Raw genomic sequence first — 16,840 nt, 5'->3', positions numbered from 1 at the left:
AAAAGAACTTTATATTTTAAAGTATTTGAAAGTGAGCATAGATATATTTTAAGTACTCAATGATATATCTCTAAGTGAAGATTAAGTTGTTTCTATGATATATATACCACCCTCTTGTTGCCAACATCTTTAGTCATCTGTTACTATTGTTAGTTTGTACAGTTATTAAGGGTGCAGGATGGAATTAACACTCCATTATCTCTTCTTTCTTTAAAGAATCCTTTCAGAGAAGTGATGACAGATATACATACACACAGCTAATAGTAAAATAGTCTGGAATCACAATACTGGTTTACTTACAAACTAGTAGTTAAGTTGGTATCCTATACCACTTGTATCACTGATGTTAAGCATTTCTAGTAAGAGCTAAGTTGGGGAACATGACTTCATTCAGGTTTAAATTATGTTTTCTTATCCTGCCCTGTGTCTATGATCCCATTTACCTAAGCAGTTTCAGAGAGAGAGAGAGAGAGAGAGAGAGAGAGAGAGAGAGAGAGAGAGAGAGAGAGAGAGAGAGGCAATTTACTTCAGCCACCCAGTCAGAAGCAGGGGAGGTTGGCTAAAACTGCTGAGGCAGACCTTGCATAGTCTAATTGTGGAAAGAGATGTGAAGAGCCAACTAAGGCAAGAGGCTACACTGTATATATACACTTTAGCAGCACCATGTTCCTGACCATAGGAAAAAACACAGTGAATGCCAGGCTTTTACCCAGCAGATTAGCAGTAATTCCTGCAGGAGTCCTTTAAGGAAGCATTGAAAAAAAGTAATAAATATAGGGTAGAAGTTCCCTTCACTTGAAGGATAGAAATGTCCTCCCCAACACACTGTGTTTTTGCTTTGCTTAATACTCCCTTGTGGTCTTTAATATGAATGGGACTTTCTCTTTATTTCACTGCCAGAATGTATAAATGTCTGCTCCTTTGACATTTGTTTCCATTATTTGGGGAGCTTTGTCTTTAACAGTAGGCATGTTATATTTTTTAATTGAAGTCTTTTTTCTACCTCAGTCTTATACATCTTTTTAATTCTTAGTTAACATACATGTGCTAGTCATTAACTCTGTATTGCTGTATAGTTGTTATCTAACTTTGACATTTGTTATGCAGCTGAAATAGAAGGAAGACAGTCATTATTTTTGAAAAACAATTTTGTTTTTTTAAAATCTATTTATTATAAAAAATTTAGGAAGTATAAAAGAAGACAAAAATTACACCATTATCTACCTGTAACAATCACTAATAATATCTTAATGGGTTTTCTTAGATTTTTAAAAAATGTATACAATTTTAATTTTATTTTTTTTATGAAATGTGATCTTACTGTAGTCACAATATTATATCCAGATTCATTCACTTAACATTATATATTAAAATTAACATAAACATTTTCTGAATTTATGAGTTTATCATTTTAATGGCTACATAATATTCTTTCATGTATATTACCGTACTGAGATGTTGTTCTTTATTTTGCCACTATAGATAATTATGTGATTAATATCTTCTTCATAAAGCATTTCTTATGTTTTGGATTTTTTTCTCATAGCCCTTAAAGTAGGATTACTATAAAATTTAAGGCTCTTGATATATATTTTGACATAAGTTATAGTAGTTTTCATGCTGCTAATTATTCACGAAAGCTGAATTTACCATACTTCATCATTTAAAATTTTGGTTTCATTATGATTTATGTATCAAAATATTGCATTGGGTATGGTCTCATGGCATACATACTCATTTCCTTCAATAGCAGTAATTCTTTTAATTTTTCATATAGCTGGGAATTGAGTACAAGGAAGGTGCTAGATTCTGGTTAAGTAGTATATCATTGTGAAAACTGTTCATAACTGTGACTCATTAAGAAAATTCACAGACTAGCTGAATGGTTGTACCTTGAATTAACTAGTAAGGGCCAAAATCTTTCCATTTAAAGGGGAAAGGAACTGTGATAACCCTGATGCTTTTCCTTCAACTCCAAGTCAGAAAAAAAGAGACTCTGGTTCATTGAGTTTTGTCTAGAGCAGTGGTTCTCAACCTTCCTAATGCCACGAACCTTTAATCAGTTCCTCATGTTGTGGTGACCTCCAATTTCATTGTTACAAATTGAACATAATGAAAGCATAGTGATTAATCACAAAAACAGTATGTAATTATATATGTGTTTTCCGATGGTCTTAGGCGACCCCTGTGAAAGGGTCGTTCGACCCCCCCCAAGGGGTCGCGACCCACAGGTTGAGAACCCTGGTCTAGAGAATGACCAGGACATTTGGGAAACCGTGCCTGAAAAGAAGTAATTGAAAAAACTAAAAACTGCCTTCTTACTCATGAAAGACGTACCTCAAAAAATAGACTTCTTTTATGTTGCTACAGAAGGCAGAAATAGTACAAGTGTATATGTTAAAGAAAGGGAGAGGTTTAGTTTTATAACTATTGAAAACTAAACTAAGCTACTTTTTAATTAGTGGCTCCCGACATGCATATACATTAGTAGCATTTAAGCTATGCATACTGTGGGCTCTGCCAACTCCCAAGATTTTTGTTACTGTTAAACCTTGCCATGTAAGGAGGTGGAATTATGGTAATTTACCTCAATTATGAGTGATTGATTTTTTTTTAAGTTTGAGGAAATTTGAGAGGGCAGATGGGCATAAAAATTTGTTTGAACTTACTGGTGCTGCTAAACCACTATAGATAATAGAGAATGTAGAAAGAGGCTGTAGATAAAATCCAGGAATATAGTCTCTGATGACAAATTCTTCCATCGTTTTTATTTATATGTGGTAACAGTGGGAAATTATTTAAAACTAGCGGCCTGGTGCACAAAATTCGTGCCCGGGGGGTTCCCTGAGCCCAGCCTGCACCCTCTCCAATCGGGGACCCCTTGGGGGATGTTCGACTGCTGGACATCCCTCTCACAATCTGGGACCACTGGCTCCTAATGGCTCACCTGCCTACCTGCTTGATTCCACCTAACTGCCTCTGCCTGCCTGCCTGATCACCTCTAACTGCTCCCCTTCCGGCCTAATCGCCCCCAACTGCCCTCCCCTGCCAACCTGGTCACCCCCAACTGCTCTCCCCTGCCTGCCTGATCATCTTTAACTGCCCTCCCCTGCCAGCCTGATCACCACTGCCTCTGCCTCAGCCCCCACCACCATGGCTTTGTCCGGAAGGAAGTCAGACATCCGGAAGATGGCCGGTTGACCTGATCTAATTAGCTTATTACCCTTTTATTAGTATAGATAGATTACATAGAATAGGATTGCTTAAATGGGGGAGAAAGCCTTTTTCAGCAGTAGGAGATGCTCTTTGCAGACAAAAACACATAATCCCTATCTCTGGACTATGTGCACTACACTGCCAAACCGGTTATTAAAAAATTGAACCACTTTCTTACACCTTACACCAAACAGCTGTTGCCCTTAAAACCCCTCCTCAGCCCCCACCTTCACAGTTCACCCAGATTAGGTTCTGATTGGTCGGTTTCTATGCCAGTCAGCGTCAAAAGCTCTGCCTCCTAGGCAGCCATTGGCTCTTCTGGGAAATCCAGAATGGCCCCACTGACCGCTGTCTCTCTCTCCGGGCTTGATCCACAGCCTCCACAGCAGCTGTGGATCAGGCTCTCCTGCCTCTCTCTCTCCGGGCCTCTCCAGCAGCCAAGGCAGCACTGCGGCGGCTGCTGATCAGGACCTGCCTCTCTCTTTGGGCCTCTCTCTGGGCCTGATCCGCAGCTGCCGCGCGCGCGCCTTGCCCCACTCATCCTCCCCCCCCCCCCCCCCCCCCCCCCCCCGCTGCCCAGCCCGCTTGCCACCAGCTTTGTGGGCCGTGGGGGAGGGACCAAGAGGTGCCCCATGCACTTCCTGGTGATCGGTCAGGTCATCCATCTGGTCATTTAGTTGTGACAGCCCTAGGCTATTAGTATAGATGAGTTAGAGAAAAGGAATCTGATGAGTTTGTGCCATCTCCTTGAAGAAAAGAATACTTCGTGGGCACATACAACAACAAGTGCTTTCTTTTTCTGATATTAATGATGATTTTTCCCAAGGAAATCAATTTAATAGTCCATATACTTGTGAGGAAAGCATCTTGAGACTGCACAAAATATATGTATGTAGGGGGGTATGGAAAGGGAAGAAAGAGATGGGCATTTTTAAAAATATTTTTTAATTGATTTGAGATAGAGAAGAAGGTAGAGAGAAAGAAAGAGAAAGAAATCAATCAGCTGCTTCTTTCACCCACCCTGACTGGGAATCGAACTCACAACCTGGATATGTGCCCTGACTGGGAATGGAACTGGTACACGTACATTGCTCAACCAAATGAGCCACACCAGCCAGGGTGAGATGGGCATTTTTTAGACTCCAAAAGGAACTTTAAAAATCTCTAGGATAGGGAACTAAATATTTTGGTAATTGTTCTTTGAGACAAAATAGTTGTTCTAAAATATGTTATTTATAGGGAGATCGGTGGACGGCGTCTCATGGTAGAAACTCGACTTCCAAATGATCTAGCTGAGTTTGAGGGAGATTTTTCATTGGAAGGACTTCGTCTATGGAAAACAGCATTCTCGGCAATGACTCAAAACCCAAGACCAGGGTCACCCTTTCGTAATGGCCAAGCATTTGCCAATAAAGGGTCAAGTAATAGCCATAAAATGGTGGAAGATAAAAAAATTGTTATTATGCCTTGTAAATGTGCCCCAAGTCGACAACTGGTTCAAGTATGGCTTCAAGCCAAAGAAGAATATGAACGTTCCAAGAAACTGCCTAAAACTGAGCCAGCTGGAGTTGTAAAATCTGCTGAGAACTTCAGCTCTTCAGTTAACCCAGATGACAAACCTGCAGTGCCTCCAAAAATGGATACAACTCCACATATACTCCCCACTACAGCACATACCAAGGAAGCTGTTGATAATTTTCAGATTGCTTTACAAGTTTCAACCACAGGATGTAGTCAAACTGCAAGTGAAAGTCAGATGCTGCCACCAGCTGTTTCTACAAATGATCCTGAGAAAGATGAAGATGATGATGATGACTATTATTCTAGTTATAGCTCCCCTGATTCTCCAGTAATTCCACCTTGGCAACAAGCAGTATCCCCAGATTCCAAAACGTTGAATGGAGATGACCGACCCTTATCAGCAGTGGAGGAACTATGTTCCCTGGCTGTGGAGAACCTCTTAAAGCCAGTAAAAGATGGTATACAAAAAAGCCCCTGCAATGAGCCTCGGGATCCTCTTGTGATATCTCCGATCAATGTTAGGGCAAAAACTGGGATATGTGATTCACTTTGCCTTCATAGTACACCAATCATACAGAGAAAACTTCTGGAAAGACTTCCTGAAGCAACGGGCCTTAGCCCTTTATCAACAGGTAAGTTTCTAAATAACAGATTTTAATAGCTGTTCTTCAAAGATTAAAATGAAGACAATATTAGACTATGTTAATGAAAATGAGGGCTTTTTAAATGAAATTTTAGCTCGGCTAATAAGAGTATTGTTATTTTATCATGTCTCAGAAAAACATCACATGGAAACTTTTTTAGCTTTGTACTATGAAATCTACATACGCCTTCGTCCTATCTTCTCACTTTTGGGTGAACTATAGGAGCCCTCTAAGAAACCTTACCTTCTCAACTTGATTTTTCCCATTGCCCATTTTTTCCATTCCCATTTTCCCTTTAATAATATACCCAAGTCTCTCTCCGAACTTTAAAATGGAAACAAAGCCAAACAACTGCTTTAACCTTAGATTCTCCTTCAAAGCCAAATTTTTAGATTTCTTAAATGTAACAATTTCTTTACCTTGTACTCATTTCTCAACCTGCTCTACCTGGATTCTGTCCCCATAATTTTACCAGTATGGCTCTTGCAAAGATTCTCAGTAACCTTTATATAGCTAAAGCCAATGGATGTTTTTTAGTCTTACTATTACATGCCCTATAAGCAGCCATTGTCATATTGACCATTCCTTACTTCATGGAGCTTTTTCTCCCCTTGGCTTTTCTTCCTACTCCTGTTTATTCCTACTTGCTGTCCTTTGAAGTTAAACTCACATTCTCCGTTATTATCTAAATGTTGGGATTTATTAAGGCTTAGCCTTTAGCTCTCTTTACTCTATATTCTCTCCCTATATTCTCTTCGTATGAGCAGGAATGCCTAATTCCTGCTCATAGTATTACTGCAGATAATGCACAAGCTTAACTTTCCATTCAGACTCTCGTTTAAGCTTCAGAACACTATATCCAACTGCCCACTTGGCATTTCTACTTGAATGCTCAAAGGCATCACAAGGTCAGTATTTTTTTAGTTCATGATCTCAGTGCATGCATTCACTACCAAACACCTAACACACATGCCCACACACAGAAATCCACCTGGTCCTCTTTAAGTTTTCCTCATTTCAATGAATATTATTGCCATCTCTGTTACTGAGTTACACAAGTCAGAAACATGGAATTTATTTGTTACGCCTACCCGATCCTAATTCCCTCACTGCCCAGCCTGTGGTTTCCAATCTATTACTACAAAGTCCTGTAATCTTTTAGTTTCCTAAATTACACAGATCGCTCTACCACTACTGCTATTACTATAACCTTAGGCCAAACTGTTATCACCTGGTTTTCTACCCTAGCCTTCTTATCTACCCTTTGCAATTTCTCGGTCTTTTGCTCAGTAGTTGGAAAATCTCCATGCTGTTCCGTTAATACTATCCCATCTTTCTGTTCCAGCTCAAAAAAGCCTTCCTAACCTCCTGACTATATAAAAATTCCCAATTGTATTCTCTTTTGTTGTATTTACCCCAGTTATAATTTTACCTTTCTATATGTATTTGGTGAATGCCTGATTCTCTCTAGACCCCATGAGGATATAGACTGTCTTTCCCTCATCATCATAAATCCTGGAAAAATAAGTGAATGAATGAATTAAATGATTTCCTAAGATAATGAGTAAGGAATAAAACAGTAATTAAAATGTAAATGTTTTTATTTAAAATACAAAATTTTTTAAGTTATTTTGATGGGGATCAGAAGATTGAATTGGTTTTGCTAGAGAATTTACAGAATAATACAAATGTTATTAAGAATTTAGAACAACAAAAAGTTTTTTAAAAAACAAGCATATAATTTTGATATAAATATTAAATATGAAATTTCTTTCTACAGAACCAAAAACTCAGAAATTGAGTCATAAGAAAGGAAGTAATACTGACACTCGTAGAAGAATATTCTTAACAGAAGCAAAGGTAACTATGCTAAACATATTTAAAAATCAGTGGAAGATCCAGTCTTAGATTTCAGTTAGATAATTGATAACTTTGTGTCTCAATTTTTTAAAAAATTTTATTACATTTTTGCATCATTTTATTTACATCTTTGAGACAACAAGAAATTGCCTAATTTTTTTTTTTTAGTTTCTTTTTGTTGTTGGGATCTAAAAGATTCTTATATGTAAATACAAATATTACAGAGAAAGTGAATATGATAGCCAAAATGTGGATTATGAGGATACAAATACATTAACTGATTACTGGCAATATCAGAACAGTCCAATGACAGCAGAGCTCAAGTAAGTGATTTTTGATCCCACCAAAAATATATCCTTTTTCTTGGTTTATTACTTTTTTTCTTAAATATAACATTATTAATTTTTTTCAGTTTATGTTACTAAATAACAAAGGAAAACATTATTATTGAAATTCTGAAAAATCATAAATATCTTTATTCCAATACTAAAAATATGGTAAAACTTAAAATATTATGTGAAAAAAGTATACAGTACATATGTATCTTCAGAAATATATGATAGAAATCACTCCTGTATTATCCAATTGTCATAACTATCATGAATGACATAAGATATATTTTGGTGTTTCTATTTGGAGATTATAAACGTTTTAAAAAACTTTTCTTATTAAAGCAGAATTGTTGAATTACAGGCTATTTATTTTAAAAACAAGTACCAGAGTATTGTGAATATAAATGGTTTATTGGTTTGGAAATCAGAAAACATATTTTTCAGAAAAAAAGAAAGATTATATTCTTTCTAAACCCATAAAGATTATTTATGTTTTAACTCATCTTTCAGACACATGTTATGTTAGGGTAAAATACAAATCCAAAATTTCAGATCTTATTAACTAGCCAGACTTGTTGCAAATACTTTGCTTGCTTGTCATATTTCCAGTAAGGGTGAAGATAAATGTCCATGTGGTATAAATGTCAAGTCTCTGCAAGACTATTATTTTCAATATTTGAGGCTTGTAAATCAAAGCACAACATATGGTTTGCTTTCAGATTATATCAGATATTTCTACATATATCCAGTTCTGGTATTTTGAATTACTCGCATGAAAAGAATTTTAATAAAATACTTATGGTTTCTTTTTGGACTTAAAAAGATATTATTAGTTTATCATGTATTACAAAACACATAAAGCATATTATTTAAGTAGGAATAAGTAGTCAAAATAAAGAAAATGGTTGCTTATTTATTTTTTCTCTGGCTGTGTGTTGTTGTTGTTTTTTTAATAGAATCAATTTGCAGCAGTAAATACCCCAAAGAAAGAAACTTCTCAGATCGATGGACCATCTTTAAACAACACTTACGGTTTTAAAGTCAGCATACAAAACTTACAGGAAGCAAAAGCTTTACATGAGGTAAAATTGCAACAGTAAGGACACATTCACTGTTTAACTCCTATGTTTTATGCTGTGGAACAAGTATGGAAATTTTTTATTGAGGAAGTAATACATTGAATTCTATACTTGTTAATCATTCTGTTCTTAAAATTCTTACTATTTTATGTATTCATTTATATGAAATAAGAGAAACTTTTAAAGCAACCATTAGTTATTGAGACTGCTATGTGGTTTCACAACTTTCATAAATCTTATAACTGAAATTCAGTTTATAGAAGCTAAAATTAGAAAATAGTTTTTTAACTACTAGAAAAAATCTCTTATTCTGGATTGTTATATTAGGATGTTATATCACATTCGAATCATTTACTTGTGTTTTCTATTTGTTTGGCTCAGTGGATTAGTGCTTGCTACAATTCATTTGTTCACATAATCCCTATATAACCCAGTTACTTTCACTGCACAGGCCATGTGCCAAAGACTAAGGGATTGTCTTTAAAATGTACATTAGTCACAGGATAGATTGGAGAATATGTGCGAGTCACTATAAATTTATCTCTTAGAGAAAGCACAACTCAAGAACATATATTTGCCCAGCCAGCCAGCATGGTTCAGTGGTTGAGTGTCGATCTATGAACCAGGAGTCACAGGTTCAATTCCCCGTGAGGTCACATGCCCAGGTAGCAGGCTTGATTCCCATGTGAGGCATGCAGGAGGCAGCCAATTGGTGATTTTCTGGACTCTCTCTCTCCCGCTCCCTTGCTCTCTGAAATAAATTTATATATATATATATATATATATATATATATATATATATATATATATATTAAAAACAACATATTTGACTGGCAGTAGGTGAAAATTAGAGTATATTTTTATTATTTATACCTGTGCTATCAGTATGGTAGCCGCTAGCAATGTGGCTATTGAGAACTTAACATTTGACTTATATGTCTAGGAACTGAATTTTAAATTTAACTAACTTAGGTTTAAAAACTGATACTTGACTCATTTATTAGAAAACTTTTAAGTATGTTTGGAACAACTTAGGAATGTAAAACTACTTCAGCTGTAAATTTTATGATACCTAAAAACAGTTCAAGTATTTTCATAAAAAATTTAGTGTCCACATTGAAATTTGCTATAAATGCACACTAATTTTGAAGTCATAATAGAAAAAAAGAAGGTGAAATATTCATAACAGCTTATATTGATTTCATATTTTAAAAGGTAATATTTTAGATATATTGAATTAAATGAAAGTATTTCTAAATTAATTTAACCCATTTTTACTTTTTTCCAATGTAACTACTAGAAAATGTAAAATTACATATTTGATTTTCATTGTATTTTTTAATGGACAGTGCTGGTTTATATAGTTGTTTTATGTCTTCACCTTGAGAGCAGAGAATTCAGTTTTTTATTTTTGGGGGGTTTTTTTGTTCTAAGGTCAATTCTATCTTAAACTGATCTAAGACTTGGTTGGATAAGCATAGACTTAAAAAAAAAATTTAAACCTTGTCCTCATTTAACCCTAAATTTGAACTAAGAATTGTACATTTTTAGAATTAGGTTAGAATATAGCCTAACTTTCTAAATATATATTTATACATTTTTTTCATTCAACTTTACTTCCTACTTTATACCTGGCCCTGTATTATCCCCTGAATCTCAGATAAATTAATTAATAAACTCAGGAATACATATTTTATCAAGTACATTCCCAAAATTAGAAAATTAAAATACTTTGTTAAAATGTATTTATTAGAGCAGATTTAATAGATCTTAGCAAAAAGATTTTTAAATTTGATTACTCTTTTATTATTTGAAAAACATACATTTCTTCTTTTTTTTTTTTTATATATTTTCTTATACTATTACTTTACTCACATTACCCCATTTCAGAATCATGAGCCTTCTTAAAGTTGAAATCACTTGGGAAGTCTGACAGGTTGCTCATAGCTTCTTCCAAACACAGGCTTTTTTAATCTCAAGGCACACTCCAAACAGCCACCTGGTGGTCAAATTAGGAACGAACCCAAAAATATCTCTGCGCTATGCTCTGTTCCTTTTTCTAGAAATTGTGCCCATGGCATTTTTCTTCTGTTTTCCATTACCATGGACTAATCTTTCCCTTCTGCATATACATTTTCAAACAGACAAAAAGGGTTGTAATCCTTGTCCCCCTTCTCATTTATCTCTTTCCTAGTTACACTAAGTAAATCTCTCAGTCTCTTCTTTCCATAGTTTTTTTTTTTTTTAATACACCTAAGATTATAATGCATTTTATTTTAAGGAATCGAAAAGCAACATTTGAATCTGAAATTTGGCCTGTTAAATAAATTAGACTCCTCCAAGACTCGTTTGACCTGAAATTTCTTAAGTCATCTTCATAACCTTTCCACATGTTGATTTTTTTCCTAATTAAACTGGATTTTTAGGTTTTGTTTTGTTTGGGTTTAAGGAGAGTTTTCCCATTTTACATTTTTGTATATACATGCTTATTGTTTTTTAAAAAAAATCAAGCAGTCCTGAAGAATATACACTTAAAAGTTCTTTCCCTGAGCTCCCCCTAATGGTTTGATTTTTTTCTAATCTTTGTTTTTTTAAAATAGAAACAGCAACATATTTCTTAAGGACAGTGGTGGATTTGTAGATATTTGTTTTATTCCTTACAACTTATATGTGCGTGATTAATGTTTTTTATATTTTAAAAAGTACTTATGAATTTACTAATAATTTACTAATGAATTCATGTAGTATTACATGTACATGGGAAAAATTCCAATCCATACAAAAAGATTTAGAGTGAAAAAGTAAGCTTTCCTTTCACCTCAGGCTAGCAATCTCCTTACAGACAATAAGCAGATCTATGTTTTTTATGTCTTTTTGCAGAGATTATGCATATGCTTAGCCTTTTAAAATATATAGATATTTTATTTCAGAGAAGAAGGGAGAGGGAGAGAGAGATACATCAATGATCAGAGAGAATCATTGATTGGCTGCCTCCTGCATGCCCCCTACTGGGAATTGAGCTCGCAACCCAGAGCCCACAACCTGCAACCCGAAACCCAGGATATATCCAGGACCAGAATCGAGACATGACCTCCAGGTTCATAGGTCGATGCTTAACCTTTCTTACACACATGCAGTATGAGCATACAACACTCATGGTTCTATTTATCAATGTTTTATGGTGATCTTTCCATATTACAGCATAATAGCTCTGGCTCATTCTTTTCAAAATTTTAAAGGTTACAGAATATTTCATTGTTTGTGGTCTTTATGGATGCCACATAATTTATGAAACCAGTCCTCAACTGATTTTTAGTCTTTTATTGTTTATAAAAGACTGAAAATATCACAATCTTCAGTGAACATTCTTGTTGGATCAAAGGTTATGTCCATTTTTAATTTTATAGGTATTTTTTAATTGTCCTCCAAAGGGATTTAACAAATTCTATATCCATCACTAGTGAGAGCCTTGCATTTATATTTCTTCAACAGTTGGCATGCAAGATAAATACAAAATACAAATCCTTTATTAAATATATAAGATTTGAATAATTGCGGATATTGGACCATAGCATACTATTTCCCATTGCCAGATATATGTACTTCGCCGGTATAATTATGGCTATAATTTCAGCTATAATCATATTTGTTTTCTTACCCAGAGTTTTTACTTGCTGTGTCTTCATTTTAGAAAGAGAACTAAGGATTGCAGTTAAGAAAAGTTTTTATTGGCATAGGAAAATAAGTTTTAAAAGGAAAATACTACATTAAAAATTTTTTTTAATCTTTATTGTTGAAAGTATTACATATATCCCCTTTTTTCATCCATTGACCTCTTCTAGCCCGCCCCTGTCCTCATCTCCTACCCCAGGCTTCACCACCCTATTATTGTCTGTGTCCATGGGTTATACAAGTTCTTTGGTTGATCTCTTCCCACCCACCCTCTGTTGCCTTCCCTCTGAGATTCAACATTCTTGCATTATATGTCAGAGAAAATGTGCATGGGCAAAAATCTGGCTGTTGTGTAGTTGATACCATACAATTCTTATGATTTTTCTTTTCAGGAAAAACTATAACAATCTGCCTAGTACATACAAAAGTCTAAATTTAAGTAGCCTCAAGTAGTAAAGAATAAGTAGGAACTTCAAATTTTAAAAATCTCTTTTTAGTTTGAACTGTAGGTAAAACTATAGTTAACTATGTAGATAGTAAAAGGTAACAAACTTTTGAATATATAACTACTTGGACTAGTCATTCAAACAGAAGTTAAGAAAATATGTATTGACATTGAAAAATTATAAGCAAATTTTCTAAAATAAAAACATGAATTGATTTAATTTAATCTTAGAAGTGAACATTTTTAGCTTTGATCTGTAGAGTATTAAACTGTTACTGTGCCCTTTGTGGCCATGTTTTTCTGTAATTTTACATATATATTTCCTTGGAATCTTAGTGAAACATAGTTTTTTCAGCATGTCTAAAAAGTCTTTTAAAACATATTTTAATTTCCTTTTATAGATACAAAACCTTACCCTCATCAGTGTGGAGTTACATGCTCGAACTAGACGAGACTTAGAACCAGATCCTGAATTTGACCCAATCTGTGCTCTGTTCTACTGCATCTCATCTGATACTCCACTACCAAATACAGACAAAACAGAACTCACGGGTGTAATAGTGATTGATAAAGACAAGACAGTCTCCAGTCAAGGTAGTGTTGTTCATTTTTATTAGTTTATACCTACACGCCTGTCTGGAATTCTAAACCAAGCCAGTATAAGGAACTTCTTTCTAAAGAAGGCCATATAAGGCCACCAGGGGGCAGTCAACCAGTCACTATGATGTGCACTGACCACCAGGGGGCAGACGCTCCAATCAGTAGGTTAGCTTGCTGCTGGTGTCCGGTTGATCAGGACTGAGCTAGATCAGCGGGGCATGCCCTGGAGCCTTCCCGCAATCCCTCCCCAGCTGGCCAACTTACGACGTCCCTCCCTGGCCCCAATTGTGCACTGGTGGGGTCCCTCAGCCAGGCCTGTGCCCTCTCGCAATCCAGGACCCCTCAGGGGATGTCGGAGAGCCAGTTTCGGCCTGATCTCACAGGCCAGGCTGAGGGACCCCACTGGTGCACGAATTCGTGCACCAGCCCTCTAGTACAATATAAAGATCTTAATAAAATTTCCAATTAGAATATATCATTTCTTCTAAATATTATTTTCTAAAATACTAATTGTTGATACTGAAATCAAATGATTATGTATCTTTAGGTTAGATAGACAGTCTTATATATGCAGTGCTGGTATTTTGTGGCTGATACAGAGCTTCTGTTTGCTTTAAGAAGTTACAATTATCAGTTAATGATTTATAAGAGACTTTTAAGATACAATCTAATTTTGTTTATATCTCTTCCTAAATACATAACATTTGGTTCAGAGGTTGTTTATAGAGTATCTATACTAATAAAAGAGTAATATGCTAATTAGACTGGGAGACCTTCCGACGTTCTTCCAGACAAAGCCGCGGGCTTGGTCGGCCTGCAAACTGCCCCCAAACGGCCCTCGGCCCCTCACCCAGGCCGGCCACACCCCTCCAGCAGGTACCCTCATCCTGATGGGGGTGTGGCCAGCCTGCAAGCGGCCCTCAGCCCCTTGCCCAGGCTGGCCCTGTCCCCCAGCAGGGACCACCACCCCGATGGGGGCGTGACCAGCCTACAAACCGCCCCAGCCTTCCTCGCCCAGGCCAGCACCGCCCCCAAGCCGGCCTGCAAACCCCCAGAAGCCCCTCGCCCAGGCCGGCACCGCCCCCATGGCGATCCCCTTCAGGGCAGACCAGCCAGCTCCCATCCATGCACCAGGCCTCTATACTAATAAAAGGGTAATATGCTGATTAGACTGGACATCCTTCTGGACAAAGCCATGGTGGCGGGGCCGAGGCAAAGGTGGTTAGGGGCGATCAGGCCAGAAGAGGAGGGCAGTTGGGGGTGATTAGCCAGGGGGGGGGCAGTTGGAGGCGAGTAATCAGGCGGGGGGCCCATTGGGAGCCTGCAGGCTGGCAGTGGGAGGCAGTTGGGGGAGATCAGGCTGGCAGGGGGGCAGTTGGGGCGAGCAGACCGACAAGGGGTGGCAGTTGGGGGCGAGAAGGCAGGCAGGCAGATGAGCAGTGAGGAGCTAGCAGTCCCGGATTGCAAGAGGGATGTCCGACTGCCAGTTTAGGCCCGATCCCTGAGGAGTCCCAGATTGGAGAGGGTGCAGGCCGGCTGAGGGACACACACACACACACACACACACACACACACACACACACACACCCTGCACAAATTTGGTGTACTGGGCCACTGGTACCATATAAGGCATTTTATAAAACACAAAATGTCCCTCTGTAGTTTTAAATGGTAATAAATGAATTCAGTCAACTGAAAAGAACTGAACACAATTATATAGGAATTTGCAGTTTAATCATTGGTGTGCTTGAGCTGGCTTTTACCAGCTCACAAGCCAATGAATATATCATGGCTTATTATTTTGAACTAGTTGATGTCACATTGGTAGCTTGAAGTCAACCATGGGGGGACATCTTTATGTCATGGAAATAGGTAAGCACTACAAATTGGGGCTTCCTCCTACTCCTGGAGAGGTTATTGTAAACATTTTCCAGAACACTGCTGATTAAAGTATTCTCTACTAAGCAAAACTTTGCCTGTAGGAAGAGTAAAGACACAAATGAAGTAATAACATTTCTTTTCAGGTGACGTTATCTGGAGAATTTTGTGAATGTAAGACTTTTCGGGAAAATGTGAAATTTGAATTTTTAAATTTTCTTAAGGTTGTTTTTAAGAAGTTTTTCAAGAAATTGGGTTAATTTTGTATTTACTTTGGGAAAACACTCGCTTAATTTGAACTCTTTCAGTAGCATAATTTCACTCAAAAGTAAGGAACAGCCCTGGCTAGGTAGCTCAGTTTGGTAGAGCACTGTCCTTCTATGCCAAGGTTGCAGGTTTGATTCCCAGTCAAGGCATATACAAAATCAACCAATGAATGCATAAATAAGTAGAACAACAAATCAATGTATCTCTCTCTCAAATTAATAAATAAATAAAAAATTTAAGTAAGGAACAATAGTCCTTACACAGTTATATATAATATACATTTTGTTTATTTCTTAGATATCAGATATCAGACCCCGTTACTCATTAGATCTGGAATTACAAGACTAGAAGTTACCTATGCTGCTGATGAGAAGGGACTTTTTCAAGAAATTGCAGATATAATAAAGAGGTACTGGTTTGTATTTTTAATTTTTTGTTTGTTCAGAGAATACTTTCATCCTGTTGCTGGTTAATATAAATGAAGGTCGGAAAATATAAGTGAAGGAAGGAGAGAACTCCTTTCTGTTGAAATAGAGTTATCCCTGAAAAGATTTTGCCCTCACTTCCCACCACCTCTATCAAGTTAGGGATTGGAAAAAGAATATTCTATCCTCAAGATTGAGGGGTCAGTGAAAGAGATATTGGCTTAGCCTCTAGCTTTCCCAGTTAGATTTTAGCATGACTTTTCTATGCTGGTGAAATAATGAGGAACTCTGGCAAACTTATTCATTAAATAGGCTTTACCATGGAGGCCAGCCACCATTTCAATAAACTTTATTTTTTCCTAAGTAAATGTTTTCTGAGCTCTAAGCAAACTAATATTTCTAAAAAGCTTTGGAATGCAATCTGTTCATAAATTTAATTTAAAAATAAAGTAAGTGGTTCTTTTGCATTTTCTCAAGAGTATTATTCTGGGTAGCCATGGACTCTCTTATTAAATGTTTCACTTTTCCAGGAACTTAATATTTCTGCCCATTGCAAGCTTTAGGTTTTTAAATGCCTAAATCAGGCAAGAAAATACACTCTGAATCCTGATGTGTGGATAAAAGCTGGTTTTGAGCATGTTGTTATACTCAGTCCTCTCTTTAGTTGACTTCTTGTAAAATTTAGTTGAACTTTATAGTGGAATTCTTGTAAAGCCTATAAAACTGAAATTATATTCTGATATTCTATGCACTCAACATCTGACTGTATCCAAAATAGGTTAACATAAACCATTTTGAAAATTAGAAAACCAGATAATGTTTTCAACAAAACAAAATTAAATTAAATGTCAGAGCATCAAAAATGATATGCTACTACCCACTACATTTGGGAGGAAAAAAT

At 36.4% G+C, this 16,840-nt stretch overlaps 1 protein-coding gene across 2 annotated transcripts in view; it reads left to right on the top strand.

Annotated features, from left to right (window-relative positions):
* REV3L (REV3 like, DNA directed polymerase zeta catalytic subunit) overlaps positions 1–16,840 on the top strand; it is a 161,309-nt gene that overhangs the window by 100,800 nt on the left and 43,669 nt on the right. For both annotated transcript variants that reach the window (XM_081094034.1, XM_081094033.1), the window contains exons 14-18: positions 4,456–5,369; positions 7,162–7,241; positions 8,530–8,655; positions 13,171–13,363; positions 15,812–15,923. In XM_081094034.1, the coding sequence (XP_080950160.1) occupies positions 4,456–5,369; positions 7,162–7,241; positions 8,530–8,655; positions 13,171–13,363; positions 15,812–15,923 (1,425 nt within the window). The remainder of the gene's footprint in view (positions 1–4,455; positions 5,370–7,161; positions 7,242–8,529; positions 8,656–13,170; positions 13,364–15,811; positions 15,924–16,840) is intronic.

Source organism: Myotis nattereri, assembly GCF_964212035.1.
Source record: "Myotis nattereri genome assembly, chromosome: 6".
NCBI lineage: Eukaryota > Metazoa > Chordata > Mammalia > Chiroptera > Vespertilionidae > Myotis > Myotis nattereri.
This window is presented reverse-complemented; position numbering and strand designations above follow the sequence as displayed.